General features: G+C 36.3%; 2 protein-coding genes across 6 annotated transcripts in view; one reads left to right on the forward strand and one right to left on the reverse strand.

Moving 5' to 3' along the window:
• The window catches only part of CASK (calcium/calmodulin dependent serine protein kinase), a 191,037-nt gene that overhangs the window by 31,509 nt on the left and 143,747 nt on the right, over positions 1 to 15,781 (forward strand). The gene's annotated exons all lie outside the window — the stretch shown is intronic.
• GPR34 (G protein-coupled receptor 34) lies at positions 5,188 to 13,011 on the reverse strand. 5 transcript variants are annotated; one of them, XM_021716187.1, is made up of 4 exons: positions 12,899 to 12,971; positions 12,171 to 12,264; positions 10,091 to 10,216; positions 5,188 to 6,923 (listed from the first exon to the last, which is right to left on the reverse strand). In XM_021716187.1, the coding sequence occupies exon 4, from the start codon at positions 6,842 to 6,844 to the stop codon at positions 5,699 to 5,701; it is 1,146 nt and encodes a 381-aa protein (XP_021571862.1). In that variant the 5' UTR covers positions 6,845 to 6,923; positions 10,091 to 10,216; positions 12,171 to 12,264; positions 12,899 to 12,971; the 3' UTR covers positions 5,188 to 5,698. The 5 variants fall into 5 exon arrangements, with proteins under 5 accessions (XP_021571862.1, XP_008063562.1, XP_008063559.1 ...); XM_008065371.1 differs by lacking the exon at positions 10,091 to 10,216 and having other exon boundaries at positions 5,188 to 6,850; positions 12,171 to 12,261; positions 12,899 to 13,011; XM_008065368.1 differs by lacking the exon at positions 10,091 to 10,216 and having other exon boundaries at positions 12,899 to 13,011.

The following is a 15,781-nucleotide window of genomic DNA, read 5'->3' on the forward strand; positions in this document are numbered from 1 at the left end:
GGTGCTTAGCTGCCTGTTAATGTTGTGTTTTTCCATTTTTGTATGTTTGAAATGTTTTATAACTAAAATTTATATGGGAAATTACCTAACTAGAGTATAACTAACTGCTAACTGTTGCTCCTGAAATAACTTGCACGGCTTATTAAAGCAAAAGGAGAGTCTATGCATCATCAACACCTGTATCCAAATCAAAATTAGAAACCTTTTCCAAAGCTCATCCTCTGTATTTCATGGGCCAGAAGCAAAACTAATAAGGGTGAGATACTCTAATTTGATTTCATTTTTTTTCTTCTGTTCAACCCATATGAGTTTGTTCTGGATTATCATCCATGTTTCAGAAAGAGCTTTCAGAGAGTATGCAAATGTATTTTTTAACATCATACAATTCTGATAAGTGGTAAGTAGAAATTTTTACCCCAAATACATATTAATGGCAATTTATGTTTTTAAAAATAAAAGACATCTCAGCAATCACCATTGTACTTGGACAGAATGAAATGAAAATTAAAAGCATTAGCAGAGACAACGTCTTTGGAATGGAAGTTTGCCAACTTGCATCCTATATGTGTAAAATACAGCTGCTGCTTACGTCACAATGCAAAGAAGATTATCTGATGGTAATGCATGTGAAGTACCTAGTATAGTGAAAGACATGTAAGTTTTGCTTTGCTTCCTATTCCCTCGAATGTGAACCTGAAGAGGGAAAATAAGAGGCAAAATAGGTTAGGACAAATCTAGTACCTCCTTTCCAGTTCTATGCTCATTGTTACCAACACCCAACCAGCTCACCAAGTTTTCATCTGAAAACCTAACCTAAGCTTAGGCACTATGGAACTACTTAACAAGGCCAGGTAGCTATGACAAAAGCCACTATTATCCAATGTGACAACGTGCCATAGTCTCTCTTGTCTGAGTTGACATAATTCAGATTATCTTCTGAGTTTCAAATGCTTTCTTCTGATAAAAAATATCTGTACAAGCTTCTTTACAAGTTAATGGTGTTTGTTGGTGCCTGGCATAAAAGACTTTCCGGTAAATGTCATATCTGTTGTGAATATTTTTCCTGCTTTGTACTTTTGCTTCTATTTTTGTTTATGTTTTTGAACAAAGAATCTATATTTTCAAATGAAATCAATGAATTTTTCCCTATATTTATTTTGCTTTATTGGTAGAAAGTTCTTTTCCATCCACAGATGTGTTAGTCACATATTTTTTGAATCTTTTATGGTCTCATTTACAGTTAACTCTTAATTCCCCTTATAATTTTTTGGTGTACTATAAAGTGAAATTGTAAATTGGCTTTTTAGTGTAAATAGGCACAGTACTATTTATCAGTCCATCCCTTCCTTCCTGATGCTTCTTGTGATATTTCCATTATTTGTAGTGATTCTCTCTGAGGGAGGAGAATGTATAGGAGTCTCCTGGGCTTTTCAAAATTATACTTCAGCCCACCTTTGCGATATTCTACCACATCTCCTAACAGTCTTAGATCTCCCTCTGATTTGTTCCTGCCCTCACCCTTTTGAAAGCCTTTAATATGTCATATGCATATTTTGTACATAATTTGTACTTTTCTCATATATTATCTTGGGTCTACTTAGACATGTGTTTTCTGTTCCACTAATAAGTTTATCCTTGCATCTGTTCCCCAGTGTTTTTCTTATTGAAGAGTGAGACTATATTTTAATATCTGGCAAATTGAGTTTCTATTACATTTTGAAAGCCTAAGAAAATAATTAGTCCATTAATACATTTCTGCAGCATCCAGGTTGCCTGTTGAGAGAACTCTCTTTCATGTTGCTTTTTTCTCTTGTGGATAACTTTCAGTAAGGCTTTGCTTCAAATGGTTGTAATTATACTAATTCTACTTTTAAATCAGCAGGACCAAGGAGTCCACTTTTAAAGGTTGAAAATAAAACCTGTACTAGAAGAGAATGTCTTTTTCTATTGACATGTTCTTAGAAATTCAACCACTATAAAACCTGGCTCTGCACAGAATGTTTTTCCTACATTTACAGCAATACTCAACATTGAGGTCACACTCTGACAGCCAGGCAATTCATTTTTCCCTTGTTTGGTTTTGATATGAGAAGTTACTTAGAAACTTGTTTGTGGGGGAAGGGCACATAACATCAATAAGGGTGCCTGATCCTAATCCGGGTGAAGTGAGGTCCACTGGGAGGCCCAAAGCTTCACCTGTACCTAAACCACTTATGTACCCAGTCCTGGCTTGGACCCCCACAACTTTGAAATAAAAAAATGAAATTTCGAGCATGGCAACACCATATATAATTCTTCTTAAGTATATAGGCCCTTTGAGTTTAAAAAAAAAAAAACCCAGCCAGTCTTATTATTCTAGCTAATTTTGTATTAAATATATTCTGAGGCATTCGTACATTTATCAAGGATTCTATAATATACTACCTAAAATCTAATATTTAAGAAATAACATTTTTCTTGTTTTTATGAAAAGAAGGAAACTTGTTCTGAAGGTCTTTTGCAAGGTGAGGATATGCATATACTTCTGAATTCCCTTTTTCTGTATGCTTCTAGAGCTAAACCTTGGGTTAGGTGAGGTAGGAACAGTGTTCCCTGCTTGCAGAAACTAATGCTCAGTACGAAATAAAAGATTATTTATATTAAGTAGCCTTAAATTTGGCAAGTCAGTAGCATGTTTTTTCTAAAAATTTAGAAACATTCTTAGGACATTCTCAGGATTCAAGTTATTCTAAGGCATGTTATCAGATTTCTGTCAGTAAACAATCTGTTATGAAATCATAGACAGATTAACATCTATCAAAATGCATTTGATCACAAATAATATAATAGCAAGGATTACTTCAGTATACATTGAAAAACTTTTATGAATGCCATTGTGCAGGGCTTTATAGGGATCATCTCATTTAATATAATGAGGCAGCTTCTAGAACTATGAGTGTATTTGAATTTGTTTTAATATTTCTTAAAACTAATAATAATATAATTTGAACATTCAAACTGTATGGCTTACAATAGAGACATGTATGGGTATGAAATGTTTACCAGTAATGTAAAATCATTTTTAATTTTGAGAACATGAAGGAATATCGAAGTTTTCATAACTTAAAATCATACAAACAGAAATGCTGAATTTCATTTAAATGGTATTTGTTAACATTGTCAAAGCAAAGTAATTAATATAATTTTTTTACTTTTTCTGAGCTTCTAAATTTTCTGCTAATTTCGGTTTTTATCCTCAAATGTTACTTGTTTTTTAAATATACTTTTGCTTTGACCTGTTTTTTATTTGACCAATTGTGTACACTTACTGAAATATAGTTAACTGAGTACTAACTGTATATACGCTAAATCTCATTAAAATAAATTCAGCCCTAATAAAAATCTCCATGCTTTTTATTGTTGATTTCCCAGCCACTGGCCTACCTTAAGTTTTAAGAAGCATTCTGACTATAAAAATTTTCATACTCAGTGATAGAAACTTATGATGGATACTTGGAGTTTGTCATAACAGGTTTTTATATATTCAGTCAAAGGCATTCAGGTTCTCTGTATGACCAAAGACCTGGACAAGTGCTGGCCAAACTTTCAAGAATGTTTGCCTATTGACATCCCTGATTGTAATTATATGATGTTCTACACAGCTATATACAGACAGACTAAAAAAAAAAAAATACTAACCAATTTTTTTTCTTTTAAGTACCCATTCCTTCTCTTCTTCCCTGTTTCATTCATACATCCAATTTTTCATTCATTCATTCATTAAATTATTCAACAGAGACATATTGATCTCCCATAGCCAAGCAAATTACTAAGCTCCAGGAAGTCAATGATGAAAACACAAAGATTCTTTTTTTTTTGAGTTGGAGTCTCACTTTGGTTGCCCAGACTGGAGTGCGGTGGCCGCTCCCAGCCACCGCAGCCTCGCCTGCTGGGCTCTGGCAATCCTTCCGCCTCAGCCTTCCGGGTAGCCGGAATTACAGGCATGCGCTACCACACCTGGCTGATTTTTTGATTTATTGTAGAGATGAGGTCTCGCTGCCCAGGCGGGTCTCGAACCCGCGGGCTTAGGCAATCCACTCACCTCAGCCTCCCAAAGGCGCGGAATTACAGGCTGAGCCACCAAGCCCGGCTCACAAAGATTCTTTTAGAGCTTACTGTTCAATTATTTTTTTAACATACATGAAAATTGCAGTTTGTCTTTTAATTTGAATCTGCAGGTTTTCTTTGTTATGAAATACTTCAAACCACCATGTAACTACCATCCAGATTTTATAGACATTAACATTTTGTTGCCTATATTTCCAACACTTTGGGAGGTGGAGGCGAGAGGATTGCCTGAGCCCACAGGTTCGAGACCAGCCTGGGCAACATGGTGAGACCTCGTCTCTACAATAAATCAAAAAGTTAGCCAGGCATGGTGGCTCATGCCTATAGTTACAGCTACTTAGAAGGCTGAAGTGGAAGGATCGCCTGAACCCCGCAGGTTGAGGCTACAGTGGCCGTGAGTGTACCACTGCACTCCAGCCTGGGCAACAGAGTGAGGCTCTGACTCAAGGAAAAAAAAAAAACATTTTGCCATTTGCTTCCAATGTAACCATTAAGTTGGTGTGTATGTTGTATATATTACCATGAATGTTTTGTATTTTATTGACTATATATTCATAAAGAATATGGTATTGTTTTAGGTGTTTTTATATTTTACATAAATGATTTCATGTGGTCATATACCCTTTTGCAATTTTGTGTATTTTTTAATCAATATGGTATTTGAGATAGCCCCATGTGGAAGCATGTGAGTGCAGTTCATTTCATTGAGGTGTTATATGGCACACAGTTTTGTGAATAAACCAGTTTACTTCCCATGCCTTTGCTGATAATACTTATTTTCAATTGTTTGGTGTTATGAACAGTAATTCACTGAGCATCAGTATATATGATTTCTTATATACATATATGATTTTGTAAGATGTATATCTCGTAGTAGACTTGCTAGATCATAGGATATGTGCAGCTTCAATTTTACTGTATCAAAGTGTGGCTGAGGTGGCAGAATCATTTATAAATCTGTTTTAAGTCAGGTATGGTGTTGCTAGGCTATTGAATTCTTAGCTTATCTGTTGTTTGATTTTTACTGTACACTATTTAAATTTTTCCATTTTTATCTAAGCAGTGATAGATAGTGGGTGATCTCATTTTTATTAGAATTTTATTAATTATCATTTTATTTGTTATAGGAGTTTAAGCATAAATGAATCCAGTGGCAAATTACACAAACTTTTAAAATGATAAATGAACTTATATCTTCTGACACATTAAATCAATACCGAAATCATTTACTTTTAAACACATTTTAAATTAGTATCAAGCGCTTAATTTTAATTACTACTTTAGTGACTTGAGAAACTATGGCACTTCGATTATTTGTCGTTAATTTTACCTAACTTTATAATATATGTTAAGGGTGTTAGCTTAAAAATGTATTTTGAAAAGATTTCATATACACATCTAAAATACAGTGATGAGTATAAGCTTTTCTATACCTTGAAGTCATTTACAATTAAGCAAATGAAATATCACAAATATGAACAGAGCTTTGAGAAATCTGAGTCTTATAAATGCTAGAGCTTTGTTTCATAGTTTTTTAGTTCTTCAAAGAATTAAGAGGCTGTATTGTGTTATTGTTTTTAGTCTATTTACCTCAGGTGCCTTTAGAACTAGACTGCATTTTCCCTGCCACAGATGTATCATGCAAGGAGTATCCTGGTTTAAATTCTGAAGTGCTTTCACTCCTGCTTGCTTCACTTTGAAATCGTCTAAAAAGAAGTTGGCACATTATTTTGCGAATGTTACTGGACATTAGGAAATACATGACGGGATCTAAGCAGCTATTGAAAGATGAGACAACCAGCATGATCTCGTTGGTTTTGTGGACAATTTCCTTCCAGTAGCAAGGTGATGCATTTAGCTGTGAAGAAATGTAGATGAATCGAAAGGCATGATAGGGAACAAAACATATAGTAAAAATGATAAGTACAATAAAGGAATTCCGGGCTGTAGTGGCATATTTACCAGAATTAGGAAATTTTGATCTCCTTTTAGAAATCCTCAATAGATTCTTCCCAATCTTAATATATGAAAGTATTATTAGTAGGAAAATTAGCCAGAACATTACCACAAGAATGAAGTTAAAAATTGCTTCTCCTTTTGCATTATGCTTATCTCTATAATGGAAACACATTGTGGAATTATGCCCTCCTTTCTTAAGTGTTAAAATAATCATAGTTAAAAATCCAGCAAGAGCAAGTGTCCATACTGTACAGCAAACATAAATACTTTGTCTGGTTGTTATTGCCTTCCGTTGTTGTATAGACCGATTAATTTTTATGTAGCGGTCCAAACTGATGAATCCTAGCAAAATAATGCTAATATACATGTTCATATAAAATAGTGTTCCCACAACCTTGCACAGAATCACACCTAGTGTCCACTTGTTTTGGTTAATGTGATACATTATTCGGAAAGGGAGGCAGAAGATGAGTAGGAGGTCTGCGATGGCTACGTTAAGTAAGTAAATTTGAATGGAATTTCTTTTGCGGTGGATACCCAGAAATACATAGAGGGCAATTATGTTCCCGACCAGTCCCACGATGAAAATAACAGAGTAGAATGTTGTTAACACAGTAGATAGTAATTTTTCATCCATGAGACAGGTAGTAACATTTGGCGTTCCCGAGAAGTTTTGTGCCGATTGGTCACTGTGATTCGTTATAGAGCACATTTCATGGGAGGAGCAAGACCAGCTGCTGACTGAAATCGTTGTCATTGTTACAGTGTGACTTCTCATTGTCTTCTGTGGGAATCAAAAAGTGAAGGTGCTAGATGACATGTTCCTTGTGTGTAGTTCTTATGTCTTCAAATTTTTCCTACAACAGAATGCCAAACATTGAGTCATTTGCTATTTTAACAACAGTTACTTTAACCCGAAGTGTCAATAATAAATGATTTATTTTCAGACATTGTGAGAAACTTTACTTGTATCCTACTTTGGGCCATCTGGATGTCTACACCATGTATGTAGTAACATTCTTGTATCCCAAAACAAGCAGCACATAGAATAGGATCTCATGGAGTGACCTGCTCTAATCTTTCCTTTGGCCATGGCATACATTCAAGGTTTGTTTCAGGCATTATATTAAAATAACTCAACTATGAGATCATCTTTTCTTAGGGAGGTTGTTATTGCAATACAGATGGAAGTGTAGAGAAATGACAGTTCATATTTTTCTTTTTTCTTTTTTTTTCTTTTTCTTTTTCGAGTTGGAATCTCACTCTGTCGCCCAGGCTGAAGTGCAGTGGCACACTCACGGCCACCACATTCTCGACCTGCTGGGCTCAGGCGAGCCTTCTGCCTCAGCCTTCCAAGTAGCTGGGACCACGGGCTCACGCCACTACGCCCAACTAATTTTTGATATATTGCAGAGACAAGGTCTCACCAAGTTACTCAGACTGTCTTGAGCCCCTGGACTCAGGCAGTCCTCTTGCCTCAGCTTCCCAAAGTGCTGATATTACAGGTTTGAGCCACTGTGCCCAGCCATCATATTTTTCACATATGAACATCAGTTTCTCTTATTTTAAATTTCAGTCGCTTTAGGGGTACAAGTGAGTTTTTAAAAATATGGATAAGTTGTATAGTGGTTAGTGTACCCATCACTCAAATAGTGTACATTGTGCCCAATAGGTAATTTTTCATCCCTCCCCACTCTTCCCTCTTCTGAGTCTCCAATGTCCATTATACCACTCTGTGGGCATCAGTTTCTCCAAAGGTACATATAGCCATGAGTGAACTGGGCCCACTGCTGGCCCTGCCCAGCTTCAGAACTACTTCCTACCTTGACCCTTTCCTTTATATGTAGCACTCATTCATTATAACACATATTGCCACATGGCATGTGACATAAACTGTGGCAGTCTCTCATTCTATGGTGGGAATAGGGAAAGGGTCCTAAATTTCTTCCTTTTCAACCTAAGACCAAGGGAGGGTATTAAAATCATTTGCCTACAGGGATATAAAATTAACATAATAGATCAAGAGACTACAGCATCTGCCTGGTTACTGAGACTCTTGTAACACTGCACGGGAAAACAAAGTAGCCAAACAAAACCAAGTCAGGTGACAGCTGCCATTTAGCCATTCCTGACCTACAGGCATAGAGTGATAATGTAGAGGAGAAACAGGGTGTGCAGTCCAAGATTTTGAAAGTAACCGGATCAAAGTTTAAATAAGTCCTGGCTTAGGTAATTTGAGACTTGCAAGAACCTTCTAAGAAATAGTATGTGGCCACAGAGAATGTTCCCAAAGCTACTTATTATTGACCCTTTGCTGGGCATTGAATGCTGTGAAGAGCTCAGTCTGAGAGCTGGTCTTAAAGAGCTGGAAGACATAAGTGAAGGTTCCTGGAGTTCTCATCACATTCCTTTCTTAGAGCAACTGCCCTAGATCTCTACAGTAGCCATTTGGTAGGGATAACATAAAGACATCCAGAGCAAGGTGTTCCAAATCAGACCTAACTGTGATCAAGGGCAAACAACTTCATCTTTCTAAGCTTCAGTTTTCTCATCTATATAAATGAAAAATGCATATGAAGAACTTAATTCTGGCACATAGCAAGTGCTCAATAAAAGTTCCCTTTAATAAAACACCTTTTGAATAATCTCATTTTAATAACTGTTTCACACTTGGCTAAGTACTGTATGGAAAATGATGAATAAGACAGACCCTATTCTCAGTAAACATTTTGGAGGAGTGTGCATTCGAACCCTGAATACTATAATATAAAGTTAATTTGAAGTATAATAATTTCCTGATTTGACAATATGCACAAAGAAAAATATTTGGAAGTATATAACCTCACTTAAAACTCTACCTATAGACCGGGCTTGGCGGCTCAGCCTGTAATCCCAGCAGTTTGGGAGGCAGAGGCGAGTGGATTGCCTGAGCCCGCAGGTTCGGGACCAGCCCAGGCAACTTGGCAAGACATCGTCTCTACAATAAATCAAAAATTAGCCAAGCGTGGTAGCGCATGCCAGTAGTTCCAGCTACTTGGAAAGCTGAGGCGGAGGGATTGCTAGAGCCCAGCAGGTTGGCATTGGAGTGGTTGTGAGTGTGCCACTGCACTCCAGCCTGGACAACAGAGTGAGACTCCAACTCAAAAAAAAAAAAAAAAAAACTCTACCTATAATTTGATCATGAAGAAACCATTTTGGTAGAGGTTAACATTCAGGTTTAAAATGTTGTAAAGGTGAGGGGTTTGATTCCAAGGAAGAGGAACTGGCTGGTGAAGAGGAAGTTACGTAATCCCTTGTAAGAGCCTGTGTCCAGAGTTCTGGAAAGTGGAGGGAGGAAGGAGAGACTGAGTCTAGTCTGTCATGTGTCTCAACTGCAGAAAGATAAATTTTACAAAGTTTATAGACACTTACAGGCATGTTTCTTGTTATGTGAATTTCTAAAAGGAAATAGTAATCTGGAAAGAATGGCAGGCTGCCAAAAAATGAAACTGATCATGCAATCTGCATTACCAGGAAGAGGAAAAAGGGGTCTGTAGAGGAGCCTGTGTTGTATGGTTACCTATTGAGCTCTCAGAGGCTCAAAGAATTGAGGCACAAGAAGTGATGTGATTTTGAACTCTCAGGTAGCTGAAATGACTTGAAAAACTCATCTGTAAGTGTTATTTGGGTTTTCTTTCTTCTCCTGTGCTAGGTTTTAAGCTCCATTAGGGTTAAAAACCAAGTCAGTTTTGTTTGGCTCTGTGTACCAAATGCTTAACACAATAAATATTGTAGAATGAAAGAGGGAATTCAGTACAGATACGTGTAAAGTTCTACATGTGGATATTAAACACAATTGTACAAGTACAGGAAGGGCTTTAGCTGTGCAACAGAAACATAACTGCAATTGGTCTGTCAGTAGTGTGATACGACTGCAACAAAAACTAACCCCATCTTTGGTTGAATTCCTAGATATGGAGTTTCTGAAATGAAAATTGTTATTATACTACTAAGCTGTTTCTGTTCCAAGCTTACAGAGTCTCACCTGGAATACAGTGTTTCATCCTCAGCAGCACACTTAGCAAAGGCCACAGACCAAATAGGGAGAAGCTCAGATCATGTCGTAGAAGCAGTGGAAAGAAATAGGCTCCTTACTCTGGAGATGAAAATGCTTTACAAGGCCACAGAAAAAAAGGGTTTCACCTTGTTATATGTGCCTTCAGAAAGCAGAACAAGGACCAGTGATAGAAACTGCAGAAACAGATGTTGCTTCCTTTTAAGGAAATTTTTTTTTTTGAGCAGAATGATCTCTCTTGGGAAGCAGTAAGTGTCTTAACACAAGATTTTCAAGACTACTACCAGTTGGCTACTTTGTAGAAGGGATTTTCTTGGTTCTCAGTCCTGGCTGCATACTAGAATCCCCTTGAGGCCTTTTTAAAGATACCATTGCCTGGCTCCTCACCCAGATATTCTGATTTAATTGATCTGGAATGGGCTTCAGGCACTGGTTTCCTTTAAAAGTTCCTCAGGGGTTTCTAATGTTTAGGCAGAATTGGATCCTTGAACTAGATGGCCAAACCATTAACTAGTATTTAGTACTTGCTGGGTACTAGACATTGTGTTAAGCACATTTATATTTATTCACATAATCTTTACAATACCATGTGAGGTAAGTATTACAAAAAGAGATAATGAAAGATCAAGGTTATGATCTTTACCCTTGGCCATACAGCTCTTAAATGCCCAAGTTGGGACTCAGATCTGACTTTTAGAACCCATAATCCTTTTCACCAAACTTCACTCCCTCTTATCACATAGGATCAGCATTTTTTTTTATTAATAATGAGTTGTGTCAGCAGTATTTTTACATGATTCCTTTAACATTATCCAACTTAGCAATTTTAAGAAGAGATTATGCCACCTAGCTTTACTTCTTTGGAAAAGTATTTATCTTATCTGATATGTCCTTTATTCTAAGTAAATAAATCCAGAGTTTCCAGAATCATAAATCATTCATCAGAATGTTCAGCACTTCCCCCAGAGCGTATCTTCTCAAACTTACTTCTAGGCCCAATAGCCATAGTCAAGATGTTTCTAGAAAGCAGTTCGCACAAAGCACATATCCTGAAACCATTTGCCTCAGCTCTAATCTGCAAATAAAATAAATAATAGCTGGACAAGTTTGCCTGTAAACCTTTCTGGTTTTGCTTTAGTCTCAAGTTTAAAGAGAATAAAACAAAAGCAATGCATTGTTTAAGTAGCAATAGCATCCTTTAGAGCCATACATTAGATAGCTAGCATCCAGTTATTAAGTAACAAATTAACAAATTCAATTCTATTTTAAACTTGGTAGTGACCGGGCTCGGTGACTCAGCCTGTAATCCAGCACTTTGGGAGACCCAGGCAAGTGGATTGCCTGAGCCCATGGGTTCAAGACCAACCCAGGCAACTTGCCAAGACCTCATCTCTACAATAAACCAAAAATTAGCTGGGCATGGTAGTGCATACCTGTAGTTCTGGATACTTGGAAGGCTGAGGCGGAAGGATCACTGAAGCCCAACAGGTCAATGATGGGGTGGCCGTGAGCCTGGGCCACGGAGTGAGACTCCAACTCTAAAATAAATAAGTAAATACAATAAAAATAAAGTTGGTAACTGATTTTTGTCTCCTTTAAAGTCAGTTGGCACCTTACAGTGTCACTCACTCACTATTCTTAAGACCATTTATTGACATTTTACACATTACTTGTTTGATATGTTGAGAATTGCCAGTGAAGACAGGAAACAAACCACTGTGTTTACATAGTGAACTAATTTCCCAGTAGACATTGCTTGTGACCTGTGTGCTATATTGAAGTGGTCACAGTAGTTTTCTAATAGTAGACAGTGTTTTTAAAATGTTATTACTTGGCAAATCCTGTTCGCAAGTTCACAACCCTGTGTTAGTGCGTTGTATACCCCCACACCCACGCCTGCTAGCTTTTTTCAACTGGGTCACATGGAAACTGCTGTACCTGAAGGACAGGACCCAGCAGATTCTTCTGTGGCCCCAGATGAGCAGAGGTTTTCAAAATGCAGTTTGAGTGTGTTTGTGAAAACATCACATTGCTATGTTGAAATACATACCTATTTGGTATTGGTAGCAACCTTTCACCATTTTTAGTTTGACTTGATAATGACTGAATCTATTCAGGCCATGCTTCAAAAATTGCATTAACTGCTGCATATAAAATGAAAATTGAAAGCATATTACTTTGGAAATAATAATATTGGTAATATATTAGGTTTTGTGATAAACTTAACAAAGAAAAATACATTTTTTAAAACTTTCATTATTTGGACTAAAGTATACTTTGTTTTCTCTTTTCTCTAATATTCACCTTATTTACTTCTGAAACACAAACTTAAATGTATATGGTCTGGTAATTACTATAAAATAGTAATAATATAATAAAGAAGCAACACTAATTGTAAATAGGGAGACAGCATAACTTACAAGTCAGTAAGTTATAGATCACTTATAAAAGATTAGAAATAAAATTGATTGCATATGGAAATAACTTTTAATTGATTCAAGTAGATCTGCAGTATAAATAATGTGGCTATATTGACAGTATAAGCTTAAATACCTTAACTGTCCTAAAGTACTTAAAACAACTAAAAAGACTTAGCTTTATTTGAAATCAAGGCAAAGATATCTTCAAGCAATTTACTTAGAGGTTCTAAAAGCAAAGAATTGCTGGTATGAGAGTAGCCTTATCCCCACGAATTGGGTTTCACTTTGAATGTTCAGATAACCAAATTATAGCAGAAATAAAGGCTCACTTATGTAGTTGAAATCAAGGAATACTCACAGTTCGGGCTCATCTGAAGTAAAAGGATCCGAACCCCAAGCTTCCCTAGACACTGAGAGTTTGTCTTGGTTGTGTCAGCTGGGCTCTTCCATCCGGTCGTGGTGCAGTTGGTTAGAGTTCTCTTCTTTTTTATATTCACAAGTGGTGGTAGGGTTTTCCCCTTTTCTTTCTTTTTTTAATATGACAACCCTCATGCTCCTTTTGAAAATATTAAAAGACCCTACTATTGTACAACTTTAAGTTCAATCAACACTTAGCTTTAGAAAAATCCTTATATCTTCTTTGTGAATACCTTATAACTTGACAGTTATGGAAAGTTTTTCTCACCCCCCCCAAAGTAAAAAAGTCTTATAACTTCTGAGCAGAAATATACATTTTCTATTTTTTCTAAGAAATGATGCATAATATGCTGCATGGACTTTCAAAGCACAAGTATCGAATTTGTTTCTTTGTGGATTTGCTATAGAAATTATTTTGATAAAATACCATCCCTATATTGAACTATACTAACATTAGTAATAAATTATTTTACTCTTTAGTTTTTAAGTCTTATTTGATCTGTACATTATTTTAGTATATTTTCATGTATTCCTTGAAGAGCATGGATTTATTTTCTAAAATAATCTAATAATCGTAGAACTGGATGAGATTTGGGATGTCATTCTCCTATGAAAAACTCCTCCAAGCAAATTAAATCTCCTATATTTTAAAGAAAATAATGATGGGATTCTGCAGTTTTTGTTTTGGTCCAACTCCAATATTCAACCACTATCTGTCTGTCTATGTAACTGCTAACCCAGCAGTTTAGTGTCATTTCCCTTTTTTTGTTGTCATTTGAAATGAAGAAGAATTTGTTTTTATCTTGCCCTATTGTTATCCTGCAGCTTTTTTTACACTAAATATTTGACTCATTGAGCTTTGTCTAACATTCTATTTGTTTCTGGGTACAATCTTCTGAATGTCATATTCTCCAGAGCTTTTAATTTTGTATAAATATGATACATGGGACAGGATATTTTTTAACTGCTAGAATAAAAATATTTTGCAGCTCTTACTTCCCCTTAGAACCTCTGAGAAGGAAGGTAGTTACTGTATTATAGGTCTGGTGGGATTTTGTTTTGTTGTTGTAAGAAAAAAACAGTAAAGGTACCATCTTAACCATTTTTAAGTATACAGTTCAGTAGTGTTAAATGTATTCGCATTGTTGTGCTGTGCAACAATCTCTAGAATTTTTCATCTTGCAAAATGGAAACTATAGCACTAAACACTATTCGCCCCCCCACACACCCACACACACTCCCTGTCCTTGGAGATCATGATTCCACTTTCTGTTATTTTGACTACTATGGATATTTAGTGAGTGGAATAGTACGGTATTTGTCCTTTTGTGAATTAACATAATATCCTCAAGGTTCATCTGTGTTGTAGCATGTGGCAAGAGTTCCTTCTTTTTTAAGATTGCATTATATTCCATTGTATGTGCATACCACATTTTCTTTATGCATTCATCTGTTGATGGACATTTGGATTGCTTCCACATCTTGGCTAATATAAATAATGCTGCAATGAGCATGGGAGTGCAGATATCTCTTCAAGATCCTGGCAGGACTTTTTTAATGACCAAATACGTGTTTACCTGTTAGCATCCTATTTCCTAAAAATTATACTCTTTTCTTTCTATACTATGTTACTATCCCACACCTATTCCATCCCTTTTCTAAATTCTAATTCTGTTTTAATCTTTTACTTCCTCATATTGTGACCACATTTTCTCCTCAGTGTGAGTCAGCAAAGCTACCACCAAATTTGAGTATTACCTTTTTCTAGTTCTTTCTTTATATGAGCTTTTTCCTGTTCATTCTGAACTTTGTCTTTGTGTTCTTAGCATATTTCTATATATCCTCTTCCTCTTTCTTTTTTGTTGGTAATATAAGGCTTTTGTTTATATAAAGATGGAAGTAAAAAAGAAGAAAGAAATGTATATGCTTGTTTGGTGCCATCTATTACTGACAGCACCATCCTCTCTTTATCTAAATCCCAACCGTGGTTAAATTCAGCTCACCACCTACTCCAGGCCTAAACTCTGCCATATAAAATGAGAACTACTGAGTACAAATACACAATCATGCTGATCAGGCTTGCTTCAAATTTTCATAATGACAAATCTCAAGAGGACCCCCCTGGATTGCCGTTAATTCTGGTATATTTCCTTAGTCTTGTGGTTCTCAAAGCATGGCTCCCAGCATCAGCATCACTCTGAAGCTCTTTAGAAATGCATACTCTTGACCTCATTCCAGACCTATGAGCCAAAAAGGATTCTGATGCTTAAGTTTGAAAATCACTCCCTTAATCAGTTCATTCTCCTGTTCTTTGACAATACTTTTTGTCCAATGGGAGGCCCAAACTTCACTTGTACATAAACCATTTATGTACCCAATCCTGACTTGTAACCCACATCTTAAACAAAAAACTTTTCACACCTGTACTCTTCTCACACTGTCAGAAACCCCTATTCTCACACAAGATCACTTTTTATTTCACTAAGAAAATAGAAGCACTCAGAAGAGAACTTTCTCATCATCCTGTGTCCACATCTGCCTGCATCTGCCAGTGCCGCTGTATGCTGCCTTCTCTGCTGTCACTGGGGCCAACCCCCATCCCTGTACATTCCATCCCATTCCCTCTCTTTCCAAATCATTTCCCTCTACAAGATCATTCCCATCAGTATACAAATGTTACTCATTAAAAAACGAAAATAAAACCTCTCTATCATGTACAAGATATATTGTGTGAAAAATCTGAAGATTTTTATGTATTTTCTTTTTTTTTTTTTTTAAGTTGGAGTCTCACTGTCGCCCAGACTAGAGTGCAGTGGCCGCCCCC

This window comes from Carlito syrichta, unplaced genomic scaffold (genome assembly GCF_000164805.1).
Source record: "Carlito syrichta isolate Samal-C Ts95f unplaced genomic scaffold, Tarsius_syrichta-2.0.1 Scaffold308260, whole genome shotgun sequence".
Lineage (NCBI taxonomy): Eukaryota > Metazoa > Chordata > Mammalia > Primates > Tarsiidae > Carlito > Carlito syrichta.

Bases quoted from the DNA above. Each gene is read 5' to 3' on its own strand.
- GPR34 (XM_008065371.1), bottom strand. From the start codon at position 6,844: ATGAGAAGTCACACTGTAACAATGACAACGATTTCAGTCAGCAGCTGG.